At 51.9% G+C, this 25115-nt stretch overlaps 1 protein-coding gene across 4 annotated transcripts in view; it reads left to right on the top strand.

Annotated features, from left to right (window-relative positions):
• The first annotated feature begins 4892 nt into the window (after window positions 1-4892).
• Window positions 4893-25115, top strand: part of Asb2 (ankyrin repeat and SOCS box-containing 2) — a 35952-nt gene continuing 15729 nt past the window's right edge. For 2 of the 4 annotated variants that reach the window (XR_015621820.1, XM_087552895.1), the window contains exons 1-4: window positions 4893-5013; window positions 14239-14515; window positions 22384-23700; window positions 24642-24808. Coding sequence is in view for 2 of the 4 variants with exons in the window: in XM_087552895.1 (XP_087409021.1) it covers window positions 24646-24808 (163 nt within the window). In the remaining 2 variants the exon portion in view is untranslated. 4 annotated transcript variants of the gene reach the window in all.

Raw genomic sequence — 25115 nt, 5'->3', positions numbered from 1 at the left:
TAATGGGGCCCGAGACCAGCGAGGCCGAGACTTACTTGAGTCCCCCTCCTGTTCTGAGGAGGACCTCTACCCTTCGTGCTGATCAATGCTGGTTTGCTGGTTGGCCCTTCCATGCTGCTTTCATGCTCGTGTGACCTTCAGAGCTGGTTTACGAGCCTTTCTGTGGCTTGCCCAGTTATGTAACAGTCACAGGATTCGGGGAAATGCAAACATCCAACTGCCTGCCCTGAGCAGAGGCCTCTCCCCTCCTGCTGTGGCTTCCTCCCAGAGCACACCAAGGGCACTGTGCAGGAGGTGGAAGGCAATGAGGGGGCTTTGGCAACGTCTTTGCCTCTGGTCATTGAAGGCACATCAGCTCCACCCCCCATGGTGACAACCAAGATGGCCTCAGGCATGTCAAAAGTCCTCTTCAGGAAAAGTGTCCTCAGTCTCCAACACTGGCCGTGCATTCTGTCTTTGTGAGGAAACGTAAGCTACTGGGAGCCCTTATGTTTGTGAGTCTTCATTCCAAGGGGTAAATACGTACACATATACATTATACACACATATAATAATATACAACATAATAAACCATATGTGTATTTAATATATGCACACACCATACATGTCCATATGGCTATATATGTGAAAATACATATAGGATGCTTACAGCATTATGAATAATGCATATGTAAAATTTAAACCTTGCAATCTTTCCACAAGCTGTGGGCATGAGCATTTTCTCCCTTTTTCGTAGACCAGAGGGGGTAAACGAGTTGTTTGAAGTCACACATCTAGCAAGAGCTGTATCAGGCAGATAACTGTGGGGTTGTGGCTCTGAGACACCGTGCTTCACAGGGACACCACAACCATCACCTTACAAGTGACCCTGTGCTGGGAGTAGCCCTAGGACTGACAGTCTGTGGGAAACAAGCCAAGACAGCATTGACACTCAGGTTGCTTAGACTTGGAAGTGGCTGTTGTGAGCCTGGGGCCTACTGTCATCCCTCCAGACCTGGACACCACTAAGTGTTTCCAGCTCACCAGGGAGAGCAACTTCCAACCTCCCAGATGTGGACGTCTAACCTGTCTCTTGGCCTTGCTGTGTGGTAAGAGCTCATGTCCATCTGTTCAACTCAGGTCTCGGAGGCTGCAGCTCAACGGGATTATCTAAGAGTGCTAGGGATGACCCGAGGTTCCTACCGGGGCTGAGCCTTCCTCTGACTTTATAGTTTCCCTTCCTCTGAACAAGGGTGTGGTTCCTTGTGAAACTGAGGCTACATACCTGGGGCTCACCCTGGCTATGTCTGGAAGGTCTTCAGAGAGCCCAGGTTCCTCTCCTGTGACTTCATGATGACGACATCTCCCTGATAGCACCAGGGGAGGTTCAGAGTGGAAGCATTTTGCGCCATCCCTTTAGAAGGGCAGAGAAAAGGATACAGCCCATTTTGGGGACATCAAAATCTCTGGCCCTTCCCTATGTCCCAAGCCCAACTTCATACCGTGACCCAGCACCCGCAGCCCAGCAAGCCCAGGGCCTTCCACAGAAGGCCCTGTCAGTCTGGCACTCTACAGTGATGGATGCTCTGGCCCCTCGGGCTCCCTGGGGAGCAGGACTGAGGGTGAAAGCTGAGACCCACAGCAGCTGCCCTATGGCTGACTGTCCCTGCAGAGGGCCCAACGGGTGACAGCTGCATGTCCAGAGCTTGGTTCCCTACAAGCGTGGCTCCGTGATGGCTGGCTAGATCTTTGTCTTCCTGCCCTCTCCCTCCGAGTTATGCGGGAGGTCCAGAGGATGCTCTGATGCAGCCAATCAGAAAGGTCGGGAGCTGCTGTGTGCAGCGGGATGAGTAGGGTCCCACACAGCCTCTCTAGTCTCAGGGGAAGGAGCTGGCTCTGCACATTCTGCTCTCGCCTGGGGCGCTCCCTCCAGCTGGTGAGCAATAGAAGGTTCCCAGCCCTGCTCTGAACATATTTATATTTGTGGGAAACCTGTTTCCAGCAGCTCACTCGGTCCTGTGGGCTGCACTGGGTTTAATTTAGTCCCCAAGTTCCCCAGGGTGGCCCAGGCATCATGAGATCAACCTCACAGGGGGCCAAGTGTCTTGGCCAACTGAAAGGACCAGCAGCCCCTGGAATAACTCAGTCCCAGGCTCCCTAGAAGCCTTGGCCTCTCTGATCCCTGAGCAGTTGGAGGGGACTTCTCTTCTGCAGGTGGGTGTGGGAGGAAGAAATGTTCTCAGACTATCGCCTGCTCAGTTCTAGGGGGGCAACTTGGGCTCTGAGATCTGGCCATGGGGACCACCTCACTTTTATTCTCAGAAGTCAAGGCTACAGACGGGTCTCTGAGATAAGAATAGGCTGGGGTTATCTGCCTCTAGGGCCTATGTGGAAACTGGGGATGCAGTAGACATATTCTGCTGCAGGGTGGTCCTGTCTATGTAAGGCTAGTCTGGTATACTGAGCAGCCGAGGGGCACCACAGTGCTACTTAGTCAGCCTGTCAATGGGGAAGGTGCGCTCCCTCCCTGGAGTTTGCCTTGACTCTGAGGACCCTAGCACTACCCACTTCAACCCCTCTCACTGTGCCCCCTGCTGCCTCCCAGGACTGAGCCTTTGCTGTTTCCTGACCTCCCTTCTGAACACTCCTAGAGCCAGCCTTGGACTCTTGTTTATTTCTCTTCATCTGGTTATATGAAACCAAAATAAATTTCTATCGAGGTAATGAGGGCCCCAGCCAGGACATCGGGCTACAGGGTGCTTAATTTAGCTGTGATGTTCCACTCGGGCTGACGTCATCCGGAGGCTTGGCACTGTCCCGGCCCTTTTCATGACCTCTGTCTGGCTCTTCCCTGCATTGCTCCTTCCGTCCTTCCTGAAACAGGGGTCACTGGCAAAAGGGACGGTGCCGGGTTTCGAACTTCACCACTCCTTTGGGTCCTGCAAGAGGGATCCCACAGTTCCGCAGAGGTTCTGGGGCTACTAGAAAATTCCTTCCTTCTGATCTTGTATGTGCTGACTCTCCTACAGTTTTTGTGTCTGTCCCCATTCAAGTCCTTCCTGTCCACTGGAAGATAGCTGCTAGGGCTATTCTTGCACCCTCCGTGATGTTGGTGACCATGGAATGCTCTCCAGAAATCACCAGCCCAGGTTAGATGCTCAGAAAGATTAGTTATCAGGGACTTGCAATTAAAATGGCTTACTGAACACCTTCAATCCATCAAGAAATGGATAATACTCAACGATGGGAAAGGCCACGTGCGAGTGGGAGTGACTGGAACCATTACCAGCACTTGGGGGTACAAGTCAGCACCTCTGGAGCCCTGGGTTGGGGCATCAGAGATGCAGGAGTCAGGCCCTGCTCAAGCAAACCTCTTCCTACTGGGCCATTCTGTGTCCTCCATATCCAAAGCCCAGGTCCCTCCCTTTGTCACAGGCGTGTCTCTACTGCAGGACTCAGGCATCTGGTCCCACGGGCCACAGTCTTCAGTGTGAGGATTGTTACGGCCTTCTTTTCTGAGCACTCAAAGGAGTCACAGCATCTCTCAGGGTCTCTTGGAAAACAAGGGGTCGGTCTGGACAGAACATCCAAGGGCTCAACTTATTGTACGCACGCGTGAAGCTGTCAGAAGCAAAGGAGAAAAGCCTCCCAAGCTACAGGCCGACTTTTAAGAAGATATTTGCGCTTGGTTCCGCATATGGGTAGCCCCAGGCCCCAGTGACATGAAACCATGATCTCAATTCCATCCCATGATGTGTTTGGTTTAAGGTTTTTGTTGTTTTAGATGGGGTCTCACTTGGTAGCCCTGGCAGTCCTGTAACTTGCTAGGTAGACCAGGCTAGCCTTGAACTTAAAAAGATGCATCTGCTTCTGCCTCTGCCTCTAGAGTCCTGGGGTTAAAGGTGTTTGCCACCACACCTGGCCCACCTCATTATTCTGAGGGTCAGGGGTGTGTGGTGTCAGCCTGGATGATTAATCTCTGCCATTGTCTGGGGCACCTGTTGGCTTCCTTGCTCAGGGTTTGCAGCCATTAGCTTCCCTGACACCTTCCTTCTCCCTCAGTGACTGGCCTGGGACCCTGCTTGTGGTAGGCAAGGACTTTCTCACAACATGCAACTACAAATGGTCCCACTGCCTAGCTTTGGATGTCTACAAACATTACTCCCCCTGCCTTCTGTTCCCAAGTACATGGCTAAGGACACCAAACCTCCAAAGGAGAAGAGGAAACAGACTCTTAGATCACCTAGTCCAGAAATGGAGATCCTCTTTCCCAGACCTGGGGTAGTGGGTCCGTTCTGTGGCTGACCCTTTCTGGGATTGCAGAATGCTCTGTGCTCATTGGTCCCTTGCTTTGTGCCCTGGCCTGTGTTCCTTGGCTCCACCCCAGAGCATCCAATTCTGGACAGCTGGTGTCACCAAATGCTAGCCTTGGCCACCTGCTGCATGCTCAACACTGGCCCTTGAATTTTCTCAAGGGTATTATGCAAGGGTCTTTATGCACCTCCCTCTTCCTGTCTCTCCTTTAGGGATCTCCTTCTTTCTCCCTTGCTTTATTCTCTTTCTCTATTCTGTCTCTCTTTGTGCGCCCTCCCCGTCTTGTCTGTCTGCATTTCCCTCCTCTCTAGCTCCGGCCTGGGTAGTTCTAGAAACATACCCATATATGGGCTCCATGTCAAGGATCACAAATGATGACATCACGTGAGTGCCGAAGCCCGGGATGCTCTCTGAAGCGGGAGCCTGTCTCCCGTGCCCCCGGAGGAGTGGAGGGCGGGATCACAGCTTCCTTAGTGCAATCTTCAGAAGGGAAATCTGAGAGTCATAACGTCTTATAGCTTGGCTTGACATCCCTGGTCATGCGGTGGGCCCGAAATAAACTCCCTGCTTCAAAGGAGAATGTTTCAGAGCTGCCTGGCACAACAGCTGGAAGCTCAGGGCCAGCACAGGAGGCAAACTCAGAGAGCATGTTCTGAAGTCAGACAGTCAAGAGAATCTCTTTGTTGCCTAGACCTGTGCCCCTGCCACAGAGCCTCGCAGGTAATGCTTGCTTTTGACTTGGTCATTGGAGACTTTGAAAAGAATTGCTGGGCGGGCTGGGACCTGTAGCTTCAGGACTCACTGAGACCTGTAGCCAAACTGTGCCCATGCCTCTACCTCTCTTTGTCTCTCTCTGTGTCTCTGTGTCTCTGTGTTTCTCTCTCTCTCTCTCTCTCTCTCTCTCTCTCTCTCTCTCTCTCTCTCCTTCTCTCCAGCTCTGCACACACTGGAGACTTTGGGTCTGGCAGGCAGGCTACCAGCGCTCTGCACACATGGTAGCTATTCTTCTGGAGGACTCTGGGTTAATGTGCCACTCCGTTGTGTGTGCTTCTAAACATGGACGTGTGAAAAGAGTGAGCACTGATGCTATTGTCGGGTGTGTAGGGTCTCCGGTGGTGTCTGTGGCAGACAGGTGCCCTTCGGAAATACTTCCAGGCTGAGCCAATGATGGGGGTTTTCCTGCAAGAGGACTCAGTGTCTGTGTCACTAAGAGGGTTACACACAAACAGTAATGTGCGGCTGGTGACGACCTGATGCCAGGGGCTCTGCATGCCATTTCTGGAGGCTTGGGAGAGGGTGAGGAATGAGAAGTGTTACCTAGAGGAGAGTAAAGAAAAACTACATGGGAAGCAGAGATAAAAAACTATCTCATATATACACACACACGTACAGGCACATACACATGTGTACGTGCACAAACACCGTACTTAAGAAGGCAATAAATAATCTTAGAAGGACAGACAGGATGTTGTCATGGAGAGCAAGGGGTCTCTGGGTAGAAGGACAGCTGGGACGAAGGGAGACGCCAACTGCAAAAGACAGGGCTGCCGAGAGAAAGACTCCCCGAGGTGGGAGGGAGGAATGAAGCCTTCACGGAGGCTGGAGGGAGGAACGTTCACTCCAGGACCTGGGGGAGATGAAACATAGTTGCAAAGTGTATGAGCCAAGGGGAGGGAGGTAGGGTTTATCTCCAGCTACATCTTGCATTGCCAGGGAGATGGACTGACATGAACAGGCCTGGGACAGCATGGAGGGACAACAGGGATGCAACTTGTGGCAGGAAAACTCAACTCCTTCAAGCAGTCCGTGTGGGGCAAGGTTTGAGGGAATTCAGAGGGGCTCGGAGAGGATGCCAGGCCAGCCCCCAGTCACAGCCCGACCTTAGCCACGAGTGCTCGTTAGCTCATTCTTGTTCAAAACATGGATGTGTGCCCATCAGAAGGAACCATCTCATATTTCTGGTCCTTCTTGGCACTAGGAGGCCACACCTGGTATGTGTGACCACCAGTATTGGAAGTCTTGGGCGGTAACTGGGAGGATCGTCTTTCTCCTCTGCGTGAGGGTCTGAAATGGTTTCATGATATAGAACAATTCAGTTCATGTTAGCCAGTATCCATCAAAGACTTAATTAGGGTAAATTATGTCCTTGACCCCTCTCAAGGCCACCATGAGTATGAGGTAAATGTTGACACCCTTTTCAAGATTTGGAAACTGAGGCTGTGAGAGGTTAAGGGTCTTGTCTGAGGCCGGACAGCAATGAGATGCTGAAATTAGGAATCAAGGCTAAGCTTCAAGACCTCAGGGGCTCACATTCACAGCCACACTCCCTCAGCTTTCAGGCTGACACTGTGGCGGTCAGCATCTTTGTGAACCCAGCAGGACCTTTCCCTGACACCCTCACAGTGTTGTCAGGCACCGTGATCTAAGAATCCTCCTGCAGGGGACACAGAGTGCTTCCAGTCCTCCCTCTTCTAAGCTGCAGAGTCCTCCACTGCCTGGAGGGGGAGGAGCGGCCAGCCATGCCCACCCATCACTGTCACCTCAGGCTGCTGGCAGATGGCAGAGCTCGGCATTTCCAGAGGCTAGGCAGAAACTGGGTCAGGGCCCTGGAATCCTGCGTCTAGCCCTGTGGACTGAGCCATACTGATGTGTCTGGATTCAGTGCAAGAGCCTGAGACGCTGCCAGGCCCTGCAGGGCCTGGAGGCAGGGGAGAGGCCCTGCACTCTGGCATGTGAGACAAAGGTGACCCGGTCCTGGAGAGGCAACAGTATAGGAACTTGGGGGTGGGGGATAAGGGGAACCAGGCTTCTCAGAGTCTTCTTAGCTACAGCTCACAGGCAACACCTCAGTGGCCTCTAGCTCTGTGAGGGACTAGCTCTTTAGAATACAGTATTTGTACAAAACCTAGAAAGGAATTTTTTTCTTTCTGCTTTTCTCCCCCCACTTCTCTCTCTCACCCTCTTCCCTCTTCCTTACTGTCTTTTTGAGGTGGCTTTTCTCAATGTACTCCAGAGCTAGGATTCCAGATGACGAGAGAGAGAGAGAGAGAGAGAGAGAGAGAGAGAGAGAGAGAGAGAGAGAGAACACCCCCAGATTTGGACAAAGAAAAGGAAGGGCGTTCCACTTCAGATGGAGCCTTGGTTCCTACTTTCTGTATAATAATAATAATTCTCTGGTCTGGTGTTGGAGTGTGGACAGAGTTAGCTTTGGGCAGAATCAACTCCCATTGGGACCTCTCTGGGCCTCAGTTTCCCCTCCATACAAAGGAAGGAGAGTCCTATGTGGTGATGCTGACTGCATTCTCTAACTCCGAGCAGATCATATCACCCCTTCCCCCACACAGACACTGATCTAGTCTCAGAATGCCCAACGCCTTGACACCCCAACATCACAAGCTCGGCTGAGACCGGCATCAAAGCTCTGAGACTAGCACCGAGTCCTGGTGTGCTTAGATGCTGCGATGCCTGTCCCATGTGCTTTTCCTGGAGAGACACCAACAAATGTCCACTCACTCCAGATAGGCCTCTGACAACAGCCCAAAGCACGACTCCACCCAAGTCCAGCTTGGCCAACCAATGAGTCATTTACAGAGCAGGGGTAACGGGTCACATTCAAGAGTGTGGGTGACCCCAAAGCAGAAAGTCTCACCCTAACAGAGACTTCCCCACAGCTGTGTAGATGGAGTCGCCCTGCTGTTAACCCTCCACAGTCTATAAAGAACTAACACAGTGGTTCTCAACCTTCCTAATGCTGCAGTCCTTTAATACGATTCCTCACATTGTGGTGACTCCCCCGCCCCCCAACCATAAAGTTACTTCCACTGCTACTTCATAACTGTAATTTTTGCTACTGATATCAGTCTGTGTTTTCTCATGGTCTTTGGCGACCCACATGAGAAGGTCGTTTGATCCCAAGGGGTCGCGACCCACAGGTTGAGAACTTCTGCTGTAGCACCTCCTGCAAACAGGACCATGTGTATTTTGGCGGAGTTGCATGTGGCTGGGAGGAGTGTACAAGGGAGAGCGACTTGCTATCTCAGATTTGCTATCACTGACTCTTCTGTGAAGGAAGGTCAACAGGCTGCGTCCTGAGGATCACTTGCAAGGAGCATTAGCTCCTTTGATGATGATGATCAAATGGTTGCTACACTGAGAGACAGGGATCTATAAAAAGGCCCTGATACCAGAGGCCCTTCAGCCCCATCCCTTGCTGTGGTGGTTTGAATGAGAAATGCCCTCATAGGTTTGTAGATTTGAAAACATGGTTCCTGATTGGTGGCGCCATTTGGGGTGGGGCGGGACTGTGGGGAGGTGAGGTTGTTCCGGAGGATGTGCGTTTCTGGGGTGAGCTTTGAGAGTTCCTGGCCCTACGTCCAGTTTGCACCCTGCATTGTGCTTGTCCTTGAAGATGTGAGCTCTCGGCTTCCTTTCTCTTTTTGGCGCCTGCCCTGTGTTGCCATGGTTCCCCGCCATGACGGACTCTATCCCTCTGGAACTGTGAGCCAAAATAAATTCGGTCATAAGTTGCTCTGGGTCAGTGTTTCATCACAGCAACAGGAAAGCAAACAATACACTTGCCAAAGGCCCACCCTGGGATTTTGACCTGGGTCTCATCTTAGTGAGGGGAGCAACACGGTTGAGAAGGGCGAGGTGATAAGTCGTTTGTAGGAACTCTTGCCATCGTCCTTGGCATTTACAGATGGGGGTGTCTTGTGAAAAAAGGGACAGGTAGATGTGTCCTTGGCATTCTGAGCCTCAGTTTCCCTATCTGTACAATGGGAAGGGAATACTCCCCAGGTGCTGTTCTTGCTTGTTTCCATGTCGATGTGATAAAGATATTGAGTGAAAATAATCCTGGGTTGTCCTGGGTTTGGGGTTGGGGCTGGTTTGGCTTTCACTTCCATATCACAGACTAATATCGAGGGAAGGCAGGGCAAGAGCTCAAGGCAGGAACCTGAAGGCAGAAACTGAAGCAAGGATCATGGAGGAACACTGCTTATCGGCTTGTTCTATGCTGGCTTACTTAGATTGCTTCCTACACAGCCCAGACCTGCTCAGCATGGCATTGCCCACAGTGGGTGGGGCCTTCCTTCATCAATTGAATGTCCACAGGCCAATCTGATGGCCACATGCCAATCTGATGGCCACATGCCAATCTGATGGAGGCAATCCCTCAATTGAGAGTCCCCTCTTCGAGGTGTCACTAGTTTGTGTCAAGTTGACAAAAACTAATCAGCACAGGCTGAGAACAGTCTGTTTTTAAGATTACCCAAGGTTAAAGGTCTTGGGACATTCTGGAGACCCTGAAACTTTCACAACAAATTAATGGATACTACGGATGCGTGAGTGTTAGACACATAGCTGTTGTTCGGCACTGCTGGGATGGGTTCCTGGAACCTGTAGATAGCGAAGTCCAAGATGCTTAAGACCTGAGCACTTGCTCGTGTGCCCATTGAACCATCCCTGGATTAAGCACAGCCCCTCCCCCCCAAGGCGGTCGTTACACTGTATCGTTCAGGGAATGATGTGGGGAATAATGTCTATACCTGTTCAAGGAACAATGTCTACACGTGTTCTGATTACTTGAACATTTTTCATGAGTAATATTGAACTTCAGTTAGCTGAATTCATGGATGCAGAACCCACAGATTCTGAGCTGGCCGTACATATATATACACACACATATAATATGGTATATATTACATGGAGGATTTTATTATATGACCAAACTGCAAGTACATTTGTAAGTATACATTTATTATGTGTGCACAGATAATAAACACTAATAGACAATCTTTTAAAAAGAGTCTTTATTCTCGTCCCCAGTTTCCCTTTAAAACCTTAAAAGGTAGTGAGGCAGGGGTGCTGGGGAGAGCAGGGGGTGCTGGGGAGGGCAGGGGTGCCATGGAGGTGGTTCAGTGAGTACAACCACTGCCACACAACCACAAGCACCAGTGATGGGATCCCCAGAACCCATGGAAAAACCTGGCAGGCATGGCAGCTGCCTGTGATCCCAGTACATAAGAGACATGGGCAAGCTGGCCAGCTCAGGTGCTGACAGCCATCCTTTACACCGAAGGAGAAGGCTGGCTTAGGAATCTTTTCTCTTTGTCCTGTCTTCATGTTAGATGAAGGAGTTCATTGAGTGACCCTGTTTCAGTAAATTAAACCAGGACATCCAATGTCACCCTTAGGTCTACAGGCACACATACATGTTCACCTCACATGTAAGCACACCTGTGAACTCACATACACAGGTACATCTCACACACACACACACACACACACACACACACACACACACACCTCTCTGTCTCTGTCTCTGTCTGTCTCTGTCTCTGTCTCTCTCTCTCATGTACAAATGCAAAAAAGAAAAAGAGAAGCAGCAGTTATGTGAGCCCAGAGTCTGCCTTCTAGCCCCTCTCTTGTCACCTCCTGCCATCAGACAGGAAAACAACATTCCTACTGCACACTCACAATGCGGCCCACACAGTGGCAACCATGAGTGTGCACACTGGTGGCAAGCCTCCTTCTCTTTGGTTGGCAGAGCAGCTCTGGGTGACACCTGGCTCAGGAGCACAGCACAGCAACTCACCCTCTACATGTATGCTCCAGTGCTCCATGACCCCCACACTGAAAACACATACTGTGCTTGCCCTGTGACCTCCACTGTTGTGTACCTCAAGAACCCCCCGAGCGAGGGTCTCCACTTCCTGTACAGATGGTCGCCTGTACAGAGTGAAACTGGGACATCAAGGAGAAGGGAGGCCAGGCAGTTGGTCCCCCAAGGTCTAGAATGATTCGAGGGTAGAGGGCTGGGGATTTGCAGCAGGCTGGATGAGGGTGAACATGGAGCCCACCTGTCCCAACTCTGACCAGCTCTTGCCCTGCCACACTGCTCAGTGGACATGGGGGCCAGCTTAGGTGCTGACAGCCATCCTTTTCACCGAAAGAGAAGGCTGTCTTGGGAATATTTTTTTGTCCTGTCTTCGTGTTAAATGGAAGAAAACCAGGAAGAGGGTAAGGCTGTCAAACGGCTCCTCTGAAAACTGCCAGCCAGAGCAGGTCCTGAATGGACATGAGGAGGTGGAGGCTGCCCCCCGGGGAGCTTCAAATCATATTCAGATTTTCCCAGTCCCTCGCTGTGTGTCAGCTGATGTCTCCACATCTGCTGTAATATCATGCATTCTGCAAACACAGCTACAAACCAAGGCTGTTAGCAGCTACTTCACGACTGCAATCCCTCACACGTCCAGCAGATGGCAGGGCAAGGCTAGAGCTGTTAGCAAGGGGCCCCAGTTCAGAAACCAGTCTTCCCGTGGAATTAAACATTATTCTGATTCTACTGTTTATTCTCCTGCTCTTATTAAATACTTCTTGGGTGCCTGACCTTTGGTTAGGTCCAGGGGTTTTGACAGGAATATGAAACTATTTTATGAGTTTTGTAGGCTGGTAATCCATTGCAAGTAATCCAGTCGGCAGGTAGTCTTGAAGGCCCCTGAGAACCTGTGCTCCTCTGTAAACACAACACATCTCCCCTCACACATAATCCAGGTCCCTGGCCAGAGGCGCTGGGTGCAAGAGAGCGGGACTTTCCAGACACGCCCACTCTGTTGTGTTTCTTCTTAGGAAAGCCAGAGTATGATCGTCTCCCACTGTGGCCCATAACGCTACACACAATGACACACAGGAGGCCCCAGGACTAGCAGGAGACAAGGCTCAGTCATCTTTCGGTGCTGTTTCAATCCTCATCACAGCTCCCAGTGACCCCACATTCTCCGTGGCGACTCCACCCCCTCCCTGGCGCTTAGATTTTCTGCTATTTTCCTTTGAGCCATGCGGGGCGGGGGAGGTTTAGCCTAAAATTTGAAACCCTCAACATTAATGAAGTGGCTGCCTCTTGGTGTTTTGGTGGCAAGCCATTTGGATGTCCTCTCAGAGATGGACCTCTCTCTTGGGTACCAGTTAGCCAGAGCCACAAGAACAGCCACACAGCAAAGCGGTCTTTAGACCACGCACTGGTAGCCAAGGTCCAAACCTGCAGGTGAGAAAGATTCTCTGAGCTACAGACCGGAAATGGGGGCTGCGCCACAGTGGGTCCCACTCAACTGAGGGTAGTTCGGGGTGGGAGTAGGTGTTGCTCTCCCACTGGCTGAGGGGGCGTGTCTCATCGACTAGACAGGGATCCCTGATGGATGGAGCTGGTCTAATCTCAGGAGCCTGATGCATTTCTTCTTTCTGGGGGCCCAGGCTGCAAGGAAGCAAGTCTTGTGGGAAATTGCTAGTTCCCCTGGGCAAGAAAGAAGAGATCTCTCATGTGCCTGGTGTGTCATCCCCAGTCGCTTCCCCTTGGGAAAGCAAGTCATGAGGACTTAGGCCCAATATCTGAGGGGAAGGAGAAGGACCACTGTCTCTGGGGGAAAGGACATGAATATTTGCCAGAGTAGAATGCTGGCACTTGGGGGGTGTTCCTCAAAGGCCTCTTGTGACTTGAATGCTCAGCCAGGGCTGAGAACCATTGACCTGTGATAACGCTGCTGCAAGCCAGTAAATATCACAAGTCAGGCTGATTCGATTTCATCTGCTGACAGAGCTTCACTCCCCCTGCTCCGCTCTCTCTGAGGCATTTGTATTGTTTCGAAGAGAGTCTCTGTAATGAAATTGTTGCGATGGCTGGTTTTAACTAGGACATGAGATCCCAAGCATGAGCCCATGTCTGACTCATCCAAGGCATTCTCAGCCCTCCCACGGTGAAGAGCAGTCTTGATGTGCCAGTGTGGGACACAGCTGTGACTGGATGGGAGGAATGTGTCCAACATGGTGTGGCCTCGTGAGGCAGGAGTCAGGATGTTGAGATCTTTGTGTCCCCAGAAGGGTGCCTGACCCAGAGTAGTTGCACAAGAAATAATCTATCAGTTAATGTATGCAGTCATACCTGTATGAACAGATGGGCTTCCTGGAATGGAAATGGTGAGTGGGTAGATCTGTGCTCAGATACGTTTAAAAGGGAATGGGTAGGAGGAGCATGGGGGATATGTGGCTTAGGAAGTGGACAGACAGAAGGATGTATGGTGGACAGATGTGTAGATAGGTGAGTAGATGTATGGTTAGAAGGTCAGATAGGCTGGTGGATGATGTTGCAAGAAAGGGCGGAGGGGGTAGTGGTTGAGTGCATGTGTTGGTCAGTGAGGAGGAAGATGGGTGGATGGCTATGATAGTCAGATAGACATGTGGGTGGATAGGAAACTGAATGGGAGGATGGATGGGAGGACAGATGGGAGGTGGATGGAAGGATGGATGGGAGGATGGGTGGGAGGACGGATGGGAGGATGGATAGGAGAGTGAATGGGAGGATGGGTGGAAAAGTAAATGGGAGGATGGGTGAGAAGGGGATGGGAGGATGGATGGGAGGGTAGATGGAAGGATAAATGGGAGGGTGGGTGGGAGGAGGAATGGCAGGATTGGTGAGAGGATGGGTGGGAGAGTGAATGGATGGGTGGCAGGATGGGTGAGAAGATGGGTGGGCATAGCTGTAGTTGGGTAGACAGATGGATAATGGTTTCAAGGATAGGGGGTTGGTGAATAGATGAGCGGATATTTGGCTGTGAGGATGGGTGGATGCTTAGACAGATCCCATGGCCAAATGGATGAATTTAAAAAAGTGAGTGAGCTGTAGAGATGGTTCAGTGGTTAAGAGCACTTGCTACTCATGCAGAGGACCCAGTTTGATTTCGAACCCTCATACCAAGTGCCTCACAGCCACCTGTAAACCTACCTGCAGGAGCTGTCGGCATCTGTCCTCCGTGTTCATCCACGGTCAGGTGTACATACTGACATGCAGGCACACACATTCGTGTTTAAAAATGTGCAATCCCACAGTCTGCCCTGGGCAAACATGGTTGCCCTGTGAGACACTCAGTGACTGGGGGTTTGGTTTCCTCACAGGGACTGGTCACCTGCCGTGTGCTGGCTGCTGCTGAGTCACTCTTCTGGAAGCTGGGGCAGAGGTGGCCAAGATGGCGACTGAGATCTCCACTCGGGGCAGACAGCGTGCCATTGGGCATGAGGAATACAGCCTGTACAGCAGCCTGAGTGAGGAGGAGCTGGTCCAGATGGCCATTGAGCAGAGCCTGGCAGACAAGACTCGGGGCCCAACCCCTGCTGAGACCTCTGTGTCCTCTCAGACCAACCACCAGCCAGGCCATATCCACCCATGGACCAGGTAAGTGAGGAGAAGCTAATGGAGGGTAAACAGACCCCTGGGCATCCCTCAAGCTTCAGATGCCCCAGGATCTTCATCCTGAACCGAAATATCCTGGTCTCTGACCCCTTAGCCATCTGCGTTTGTCACCTAAAGTCATTCTTGGGTGTCACAGTGGCATGGGATTCAGGACACCTGTGGCCCAAGTCTTTGACATGAAATATTGTATTTGCTTATAACTTATGTAATTCCACTAAGTATTTAAACTCGTCACTAGGTCACTTTTAATTCCAAACACAAATGCTCCATGACTAACAATGTTACAACCAGCAAGAAAGACGGTCGGTACGGCTCGGTGCAAACGGGTTTTTCAAATATTTTTGATCCGAAGATGGTTGACTCCATGACTGTGGAACTTCTGCTCTCTCAGGGAGGATTCCCTGTGCTTTCATTTTTTAAAAAAAATTCTCTTAAGAACCTCCTAAGGTCTCTGTGTTGAGGACTGAAGCCTAAGGCCCAGGGTCACAAGGCTAAGAACTTCAATTGACACTCCGAAGCTTGGGCTTGGCCTTGCCTGACTGGTTTATGCTTGGATGCCGGGGACTGATACTCAGTGGGGCTAGAGCTTCCAGCTCTGTCTGGGCAGGAAACACACCTGCAAGGCAAAAGGGATCTGCCTGGCATCTCCATCCTGCCTGGTCTCCATGTCTCCCCCTTCCTCCCTCCTTCCCCCTCCCCCTCCCCTACCCCCTCTCGCCTCACCTCATCTCCCCAGCTGGGCTTGCTAACATTATGACCCGAGGCCACATGAAAAGCCACTGGCACAGTACACAGTGCCACTTAAGTAGCAGAAGAAACAAGTGAGGCTTTACATCATGTTATAAAAATGTATGTTTTTGTGGCAAGGCCAAATTACATAGCTCAAGCTGATCTGGATCTCAACTGTGTAGCCCAGGCTAGCCTCAAACTTTGAATCTCCCTGCATCGGTCTCCCTATTACTGAGAAACAAGGCTTGGACAAGCATGACTCACAATTTATATATATTTTATTTCCAAACAGCATCATTTGTACTAATCACCAAAATAAAAATTATACGTGAGGGGCTGGTGAGATGGCTCAGTGGGTAAAGGTGCTTGCTGCCAAGCCCAATGACTTGAGTTCGAATCGTGGTACCTATGTGGTGAGAGGAAAGCCAACAAATTGTCCTCTGATTTCCACGAGGGTACCACGGACGGACGGACAGACAGACAAACAGACAGACTGACACACACACTCACTCTCTCTCTCTCTCTCTCTCTCTCTCTCTCTCTCTCTCATGTTTATCTCTTGTCAAGCTTTTAAAATCATGTGTATTGCCCATCCATAGCAGCCACATTCCAAGTGTTCATCGGCTACTCAGGGGACACCTTCTTTGCAGGGGCAGCCAGAAGGGTACTTGGCCTTTGCTCTTCAAGCGCTTTTGGGAAGAAAATATATAAATTGTGAAGATGCTTTTGCTGCCCTTGCCCATCCCCCAGCCAAGGTCGTGTGTGTTGGAGGAGGGGTGTCAGGGGGACAATGAATTGCTGTAACAGATGAGATCTAATGTGATGTGGGCCATGGCCCTCAAAACTCGTTGTCCCCAGCAGTCAGTGACCCCCATGAGACCTTGACCTTGGGAAAGTCCCCCACTCCCTCAGAAGTTCTGCTTCCTTGTCTCGCAACTTTAATGTACAGATTTTGCTAAGATGAAATGCAGCGGACATGACTCTCTGAAGTGGGAAATGAACCATCTTAGCCCTGTGTCCGGCTTGAAAACTGTCAATGCTTATACCAAGCGACACTGTTTCCTGCCAATGGTAGTAACCTGTATCCAACAGGCTGGGCCAAGGCCTGGGCACCCTGTTCTGAGAGGCCCTTGTCACAGGGATGTCAGGCAGGCACCTTGGGGAAGAGAATGAAGCCTTCAGGCTCCTAAGCTACCCTGACCACATCCCATTGGGGCCTCAGAAACCCTGTGCAGGGACCTGGCTCGTCTGGTTCCTGTTTTGGCTGGTTCAAGTCAAATTCAGGTTCCTCTTTCTCCGGAGAGGACCAGATAGAGACGGATGGACTGTTACAGGAGCCACACATCACCGAGCGCCTGCAGCCTCCTCTGCAGCTCAGGAGCCCCTCCTGGGGCCAGGCAGTCTGCTGACTCTGTAGAAAGACTTCCTCTTGCTCTCCCCACTTTGAACTAGGCTTTAGGCTCATTATATCCCCCTCCCCTGCAGAGGTCTGGGGTCCCCGAGACTCATGGCCAGAACCAGAAGTTAGAGAGCCTACAGGACCTAAGAGCCCCTCTCGTCTCTATCTCTGAATATTACAATATTATCAAATAGACCCAAGACATCATACAGGCTCCAGGGGGCTCCTCGTCTTCCTCAGGGTCTCAGGTTAGCTATCCCTTTCTCAGTGAGTCCTGCCCTAACCGTTTTTCTCTGTCCTGGTGGCTCCTGTGTGGATGGCCCTGGGTGTTACCCGTAAGCCTCATTTGCCTGCTTCTGCCGGGCACCTGTGAAATTCATTCAGGGTTTCAAATGCCTGCTCTGCTTTCTGAAGCCTAGACCTGACCGTATGGCAAGTGGCCACTTATAAGGAAGTGCATGGGTGGATAGAAGGACAAGGGAGGCCATAAAAGGGAGGTGGCTTCGGAAGTTCAATGATTCCTGTGTCGTTTACCGCATATACAATGGCCACTTCAGGTTAGCTACCCCATTTCAGTGAGCCCTGACCTAACTGCTCCTTACCGTCCCTTCCCAAAATGGCGATAGCTGAAGCTTGTTCATCTCAAAGTATACTCTTCTTCTTCTTCTTCTTCTTCTTCTTCTTCTTCTTCTTCTTCTTCTTCTTCTTCTTCTTCTTCTTCTTCTTCTTCTTCTCCCTCATCCCCCTCTCTCCTCCCCCACTCCTCTCCCCTTCCCCCCTCCTTCCTTCTCTTTTGGTGCTGGGGATGGAACCCAAGCCGTACCTTGGCAAGAACACGGCTGCACACCCTCAGAGCCCCCTCCCCGCCCCCATGCTGTCTTCTAGCAGAAACCTAGTGAAGAAGGATGGAGCCTCCTTTACTCTGCAGCCTTCATTCACTCCCCTTGCTGTTCTCAAGGTGAGGAGTCCCTGGGGCCCCAACCTCATGACCACCTCAGCTCACAGAGAGGCTTCTGTGTCAGGGTAGGAGAGTCTCCGGAGAGCTTCCCAGTGACACGGTCTCTTGGGGACTAGGAGACACTGTTCGCTTGTGCCTCCCTGGGTGCCATTGTTACTGTAGGTACCTAATGCATATTTTTAGGCAAATAAACACTTCAAAGCCAAGAACGTACTTTGGGAATGTACCTTGTCATTGTCTTTAAAAGGGAGTGCAGGGTCCATAGGAGAACACTGCCCCCCCCCCTATAAAGCATGAGGTCTCTTTTTAGACCTCCCCACAATCGGGTGAAGGGCCAACAGTCATGAAAGTCTTTTGCCAAGCCTGGGCCCCGTGAGCTCCCAAGAGGCATACCTTGCTTCTTATCCAATGGGGAACTTGGGTCCACATACCCCTGAACAAGAGAGCCTGAGGTTTCTATAGAGAGGCAACTGGAGCTGATCTTCAAAGCCTTCAAGTGCCTGCACTTTACTGAAGTTCACTCTTCTCAGAAGACCAAGGAGGGAAACATAATCTTAGACTTGCTTGGAATGGGGTGCATGACTGCAGATGATTCCAGTCAAACCACAGCCCGTGCTGGGTCCATCCTGGCATCTGGCCATACCCTCCTCCCCCCAAGTGTGCAGCCTAAAGGAGACAAAAGCTGAAGGAGCATGGGAAGCCTGCAGGGCAGGCCCAGCAGTGGTGCTTACTGTGTTTCAGGGAGAAGCAGACAAGCCCTACCTGGACCTCTTTTAGGTCATAACCTGTAGCCACATCCCACGGAAGCATGTTCCTCTCAGATGACTCAGCCCAGCGGTTAGCTCTGCTGGGAATTCCCCTGCCACAGCCAGCAGAGGGGAAGTGGGGCCTTCTACTTGCTTTGAAAGCACAAAAGTCCTTTGGCTTCCCGTGCAGCCTGAGACTGAGAGCTTGGGTTCTGTAAGCAGCCACGAAGCTGACCCCCAGACCAAGGTCATGCAACCCGAGTTCAGTGCTCTTAGAACGAGTTTTCTTTCTGTGATCTCAACCCCTTCCTGCAGCTCTGTGGGTGTGTGGCCTTGTCACGCACCTGTGGCCCCTGAGCAGTTAAGGATCCACAGTACTTGACCCAGAGGTCTGCAATCCCAGTCCTTGACACCAGGCTTGGGACAGAGCCAGGGCTGTCACATTGCAGAACCTAGTATGTTGTCCTCTTCCTTCTGCCAGAATGGGGACGACACACCTCGGAAGGTGGCAGGAGTGTGCTTGGAAGGGCTCTGAGGAATTTGCGTTGCACGCTGGCGACCTGTGACCCAACCGTAACCTTACATTCCATCAGCCTCAGCTCCTCGCCTCAGCTAGTCCTTGTTGTCAGCACTTCACATGGAATGGTTCCCATTTCAGACGAAGGTGGCAGTTGCTTTTTTTTTTTAATCCGTGAGCATCATTTGCTGAAACATTTGAATGGTAGCTAGAGACTGGAGGCCATATGGACTGGGAATCTTGGGGCTTCATGGAGAGCCCAGACCTGCTGGCTACAGAGCTAGCCTGGCCTAAGCTGCTCTCCTAGGGCCAGGAGGAGAGAGGGGAGCATTGGGCTGGGGCAGACAGGCCAGGTGAGACAGGCCGTGCATGTCTCTTGGTGATGGCTCTTGGATCTGTGTCACACTGAGTACTATCTGCCACATAGACAGTAATGCACACCCACCTAACCCCCCCAATTTGGTCCTGACCCCACTTTGCAAGTAAAGAAACAGAAGCACAAAGTTGGGGAAGAGTCTATACACATCCGAAGGCACAAAACCAGTGTGGAGGTTATGGAGCAGATGGGAGGGTTCGAAGACAAGAAGAAGCCAGGTCCTGGAGGAGGGGGGGGTGGTTTTAGGTGCTGTCTGAGCCTCAGCTCTGTTTACCTGCCCCATGGGATCCTGAGCGGTGCCCACACTCAGCTTGCTCACCCATGACAGGCAGAACTATTAATGCCAACCTTAATAAGAACAGAAGGAAAAGTACTGACTGGGTGCATCAGTGTCTTACACGGCTTGGAGATATGTGTAGAAGGATGTAATGAGTTGGGAGACAGGAAGAACAGAGACACGGAGCATGGGGGTGGCTGGGCCTCAGCCTGATTTGAACCAAGCCTCCTCTTCTCTCCTCTCCTCTCCTCTCCTCTCCTCTCCTCTCCTCTCCTCTCCTCTCCTCCCCTCCCCTCCCCTCCCCTCCCCTCTCCTCTCCTCTCCTCTGTTCTCTCCTCTGAGCATCATTTGCTGAAGGCTCCTCTCCTCTCCCCTTCCCTCCCCTCCCCTCCCCTCCCCTCTCCTCTCCTCTGAGCATCATTTGCTGAAGGCTCCTCTCCTCTCCCCTCCCCTCCCCTCCCCTCCCCTCCCCTCCCCTCCCCTCTCCTCTCCTCTCCTCTCCTCTCCTCTGAGCATCATTTGCTGAAGGCTCCTCTCCTCTGCTCTCTTCTCAGTTGGGTCACAGGCCACCAGTGTGCAACACAAATTCCTCAGAGCCCTTCCAAGCACACTCCTGCCACCTTCCAAGGCAGCAGGGTTGTGTTGTCCCTATTCTGGCAAAATGAAGAGGCCGACACGCTAGGTTCTGCAGTGTGACAGCCTTGGCTCTGTCCCAAGCCCGGTGTCAAATATTGTGGATCCTTAACTGCTCAGAGGCCACAGATGTGTGACAAGGCCACACACCCACAGAGCTGCAGGAAGGGGTTGAGATCACAGGAGCCTTCTCCTTCTTCTCCTCTCTTCTCCTCTCCTCTCTTTTCCTCTCCTCTCCTCTCTTTTCTTCTCTCTCGGGGGCCTCTACTCTGTAACACAGCCTGATTTTGCTGAGGGATCCACAGAGTCTGAGGCCCTACCCTGCCCTGCCATATAAGGTCAGGATCCTTCCCAAGGTCCTCTTTACAGCACCTGGTACCATGGGGTACCAGCCTCAGAATGAGATCCTAGACTCCACAGGACCTGCCCCCCTGTCTGGGAAACAAGGGGAGAGTGCTTGGTATAAAGGTTGACCTGCTAGGAGATGATAAAGGTTTGTGAAGTCAGTTGCCCCTGCAGCCCCAGCCAGGAGCAGAGTGACTGGCTGCCCCATTTCCAAGATGCCTTCTGGTAGAGTGGGATCAAGGCTCAGTAAAATGAAAGCAAAATGAAATGTTGGCTTGGGTCAAGTCCTCTCTCTGTGTTATCCAGCTTTCTTCTTCCACTAAAGCCTGAGGGACACGGCTTACAGGAGAAAAGATTGATTCAGGCCCATGGTTCCAGAGGCTTCAGTCAGTGGACTGTAGCCCATTTTGTAGGCCCAAGGTACAGCAGAATATCATGGCGGTGGAAATCTGTGGCTTAGGAGGCTGCTTGCCTCATAGTAACCAGGAAGCAATGAAGGAGAGAGAAAGGAGCCAAGGACCCATTCCTTTCCACGGGGTCCCACGTCTTCTGTTTCCACCGCCTCCCTACAATGTCATCCATCCTCATTTCATTTCTCTCGATATGATAAAAACACTCTGTAAAGTGCAACTTGGTAGGAAAAGTGTTCATTCCAGCTTACAATCCCAGGTTCTAGTCCATCGCTGGGGGAAAGTCACAGCAGCAGGAGCCCTACCTCTGGTCACGTCACAGAGGCTGGCACTGTAGAGAGAAACGACTGCACCTGTACCTTTGCTTGTGATCAGCTCAATTCTGCTACTCGTACACAGTTCGGGACCTCTTGCCTAGGAAGTGGTGACGCACACAGTGGTCTTCACATATCAGTATGACTTAAGACGACACCCACAGACAGGCCCAGAGGCCAACCCAATTTAGCCAATCTGATTGAGATTCTCTTCCCAGCTGATTCCAGGCTGAGTCAAGTTGACAATTAAAGGCTACCCCATCACACCGTCCAATTTTGAACTAGTCAGTGGATCGGAATCCAAGGCTGAGGACAGAGCCCACTCGATCCCTGCCACTTTCCCAAGACACACACACCATAGAACACGACTGAACTGGGGACAAGCCTTCAACACGTGAGCCTTTGAGGGACACCGTGCTCTACAAGACAGCTAAGCGTTTCCCACTGGCTCTTGAGACAGTGGCTGCCCTCTTCCCACTACACAGGCAGGAAAAGTAAAACACATGGAAAATGAACTTGTCCGAAGGTTGCACAAGGGGCATCTGGGTTTAAATCCCTGCCTGACCTTCCTTACGCACCCTTTTGCTGTACCTTCTAGACTACTGGGTCCCAAGAGGATTGTGGGGTGCACAGTCCCCTTAGTGAAGGCAGCAAGGTGGAGGGTCCAAATGTCTTGGCTTCTCAGGCTGGCTCTCCTGTTCCCCTGCTTGTCCAGGAATCCCTTCTCCAGCCCCACTGAGATCCCCCCAGGGCCTTCCATCCTGACGCCTGCCACCGACCGACCAACTGCTTCTCACATCCTCCCTGGTGAAGAATTGTCACCTTGCTTCATATCTGCGCCCTTGTGGTTGGCTGGGGAGGGGGGCGGTGGGGGCGGGGGTAAGGTTAACCTCATTGTTGTCTTATATGGTCATTTAAATCTCCAAGGGCTTCCTCCAAGGGCCAAAAATAATCCAGAGACACAGCAGCTGTGTCCAGCACACAGAGAGGACCCGGCCATCTGCTTTGGTTCAGAGCCCTGTGTCTGTCTGTCACTTAGACTCTTTCTCCCGGCTTGCCCTCCATCCTCCTCACCGGCTCCAGCATGACCCGCTTCTCCTATGCAGAGTACTTTGCTCTGTTTCACTCTGGCTCTGCACCTTCCAGGTCCTCCTCTCCTCCCGAGAGCCCACCGGCCCGAGCACCCCTGGGCCTGTTCCAAGGGGTCATGCAGAAGTATAGCAGCAACCTGTTCAAGACCTCCCAGATGGCGTAAGTGACTCCCCACCTGGCCCCAAGACCACCCAGCTCACACCTCCAGCTGAGGCCGCAGGGGGGGGGTTAGCTTTGCAGCCCTAGATCCCCTTCCTGCTGCGTCTAGATTCTAGTGCTCCTACTGAGCTAGGCATGGGGGCTGCAGCCTGATGCCCACTAGGAGTGGCATTCAGGCTGTGCTTGGGACTGACCTCAGATGTTTTCAGAGGTTGGGACCCTGCTGCTGGAGGAGTTCCATGGGACTCTGAATCTGGGGTTCCAGCAAGAGGGAGAGGTTCAAAGGACTGGTGTGTGTGTGTGTGTGTGTGTGTGTGTGTGTGTGTGTGTGTGTGTAGGGGGTGTTTGCGGTGTGTGTGTGTATGTGTGTGTAGGGGGTGTTTGCAGTGTGTGTGTGTGTGTGTGTGTGTAGTTGACTTTCACTCCCATTCATCCTCCTTGTGTCTCCCCATACCACCTCCAGGGGTTCATCTGTGCACATCTAAGTCTCCACCCAGGACCCTTCATTTAAGGGCCAGGTGCCAAAGCCCAGAACTAATCGATTAACCGGGGCCAAGGGAGAGGGTTCTGCCTCGGGTATGGTGCCGATGGGATATTTGTGCCTCCCTCCTTGCTCTGGCTCAGAGTGGCCTTAAAAGCACTTAAAAGGGAAAAAGGGGGCCCTTTGCTGGTACCCCATTTCTGTGTGGCAGAGAGGAGGATACAGTTCTCATTCTCAGCCTCTCCAAGCCCTATGGGCACCACATTGTCCTTGGGACTTTGGGGTTGACAAAAAAAGAAAGTTCCAGTTCTAATCTGGGTACAACTGCCTATCCCTGCATGTCTGTCACAGGACACCCCACTCCCCCGCTCCTCCCCCACCGCCAGTCTCCCTTTTCTGCAAGGCAGGGTTGGGGAAGACAAAGCTGTCTCCCAAGGCCCTGTGCACCTTGCTTCTAGTCTTTGGTGGTTTAACATGCCTAGCAGCCTCTCCCTCTTTGAGGTGGGGACTTTGTCTCAGCTCCTGGGGAGACTCTTAGTGTGTATGAGACACTGAGAGTCCCAGGATGTGTGAACCCCAGCTGGGGAGACCCATCTGGCTGGTGGGCCTGGACATCAAGTATTACATCGTGGGAACCTCTCCTCACCGAGGCCACAGGACCAGCCAGCCCATTCCCCTCCACTTCAGCCGTGGCCACATACCCCATGGGACCCTCCCTGAGACTGATGGAGGTTGGTCCTGTTGCTCCTGAGTGAATCTCAAGCGGGTGGCTATGATGGTGTTGATGGGCCTTCAGGATCTAGCTGGTCAGTCGCTTGTCCTTGTTGGGTCTCTGGCTTCACCCGTAGCTGCTATTAATAACCCAGAGGCTGAGAGGCAGGAGGAAGTGTTGCATGCTAGAGGAAGCAGCTGAGAGGGTTTGGGGGCTGGTCCTAGAGGTCCCCCTAAACCCATCCTAGCTCCTGATCCTAAGATCCTAGATAGTCATGGTCCCTACTGACTCGGTAGCAGGTGACAAAGGGAAAGAGGTCTCGGAGAACAGACAGACAAGGAAATAAATGGATAAGTGAGAAAAAATTGTCTTCAGTAAGCCAAACAAAGATGACCCCCACTGTGGCCTTGAAATCTTTTGACATTTAGAAGTTTTAAACTGTGAAGGATTCTAATTTATTAATCCTTCAACTATTGTCATTTTGCAGCAGCTGGGAGTAGGAATAATGGATTCGATGGGGAGATGGGGTGGCAGGAAGGCTGGGGGAATAGGGAGGGAGGGAGGGACCTTGGCAGGTCCTTGCCTTCGGGAGCTCTTGCAATCATTCAGCTAGCTGTGCATGGTATGAATCAGAGGGCCATCTTTTGGGAAGATTCCTCTGTAGTTAGCCAGTGTTAGCACTCTGTGCCCGAGTCTTCCTGGCAGAAGCAGTTTTGGGTGTGACATTAGCTTCAGCTCCAGAAAGGCGTGGGGGCTGCCAGATTCTCACACTAATTCGCTTGCATCCAATGATTTGGAGGGTACAAGCATTAGGCCCAGAACAAGCTGAACACGCGAGGAGAGACCCCAGAGCAGACACTGGCTCCTGCCCTCCAGTAGGTCCTGTTTGCCCTCAGGACCCAGGCCACCTGTCCTTGCCTCTGCCTACAGCTGAGAACTGGCTGCCGCTTGCTCTCACAGGGCTATGGACCCCGTGCTGAAGGCCATCAAGGAAGGGGATGAAGAAGCCTTGAAGGCCATGATCCAGGATGGGAAGAATCTTGCAGAGCCCAACAAGGAGGGCTGGCTGCCGCTTCACGAGGCTGCCTACTATGGCAAGCTGGGCTGCCTGAAAGTCCTGCAACGAGGTGAGGGCCAGCAGGGCACAGGGCTCTCTCTTGGTGGGGAGGGCAGGCTATGTAATGGCCTCCACAGACACAGTTATAAGTCACTGTGTTGCGGCGAGTGTGGGTGGGGTGGAGTGAAGAGTTGGGGCTGGGGGTAGGGGTGGGGTGGGGTGGACAGCCCTCTCTCTGTTCCCGCTCCTGCCCCTTGCTGCTGTCTCTCCATGCCTGTCAGTCAGGAAAACCCAATTCCTAGAAAAGAACAAGGGAAGAGCTAAGTTCTGGGACAGCCACTGCCAGTTTGTCCCAGAATGTTCCAGGGGCTGATTTG

The sequence above is a fragment of the Rattus norvegicus genome, chromosome 6 (assembly GCF_021556685.1).
Source record: "Rattus norvegicus strain SHRSP/BbbUtx chromosome 6, alternate assembly SHRSP_T2T, whole genome shotgun sequence".
Classification (NCBI taxonomy): Eukaryota; Metazoa; Chordata; class Mammalia; order Rodentia; family Muridae; genus Rattus; species Rattus norvegicus.
The sequence above is the reverse complement of the archived record's forward strand: the minus strand, read 5'-3'. Positions and strand labels throughout refer to the sequence as shown.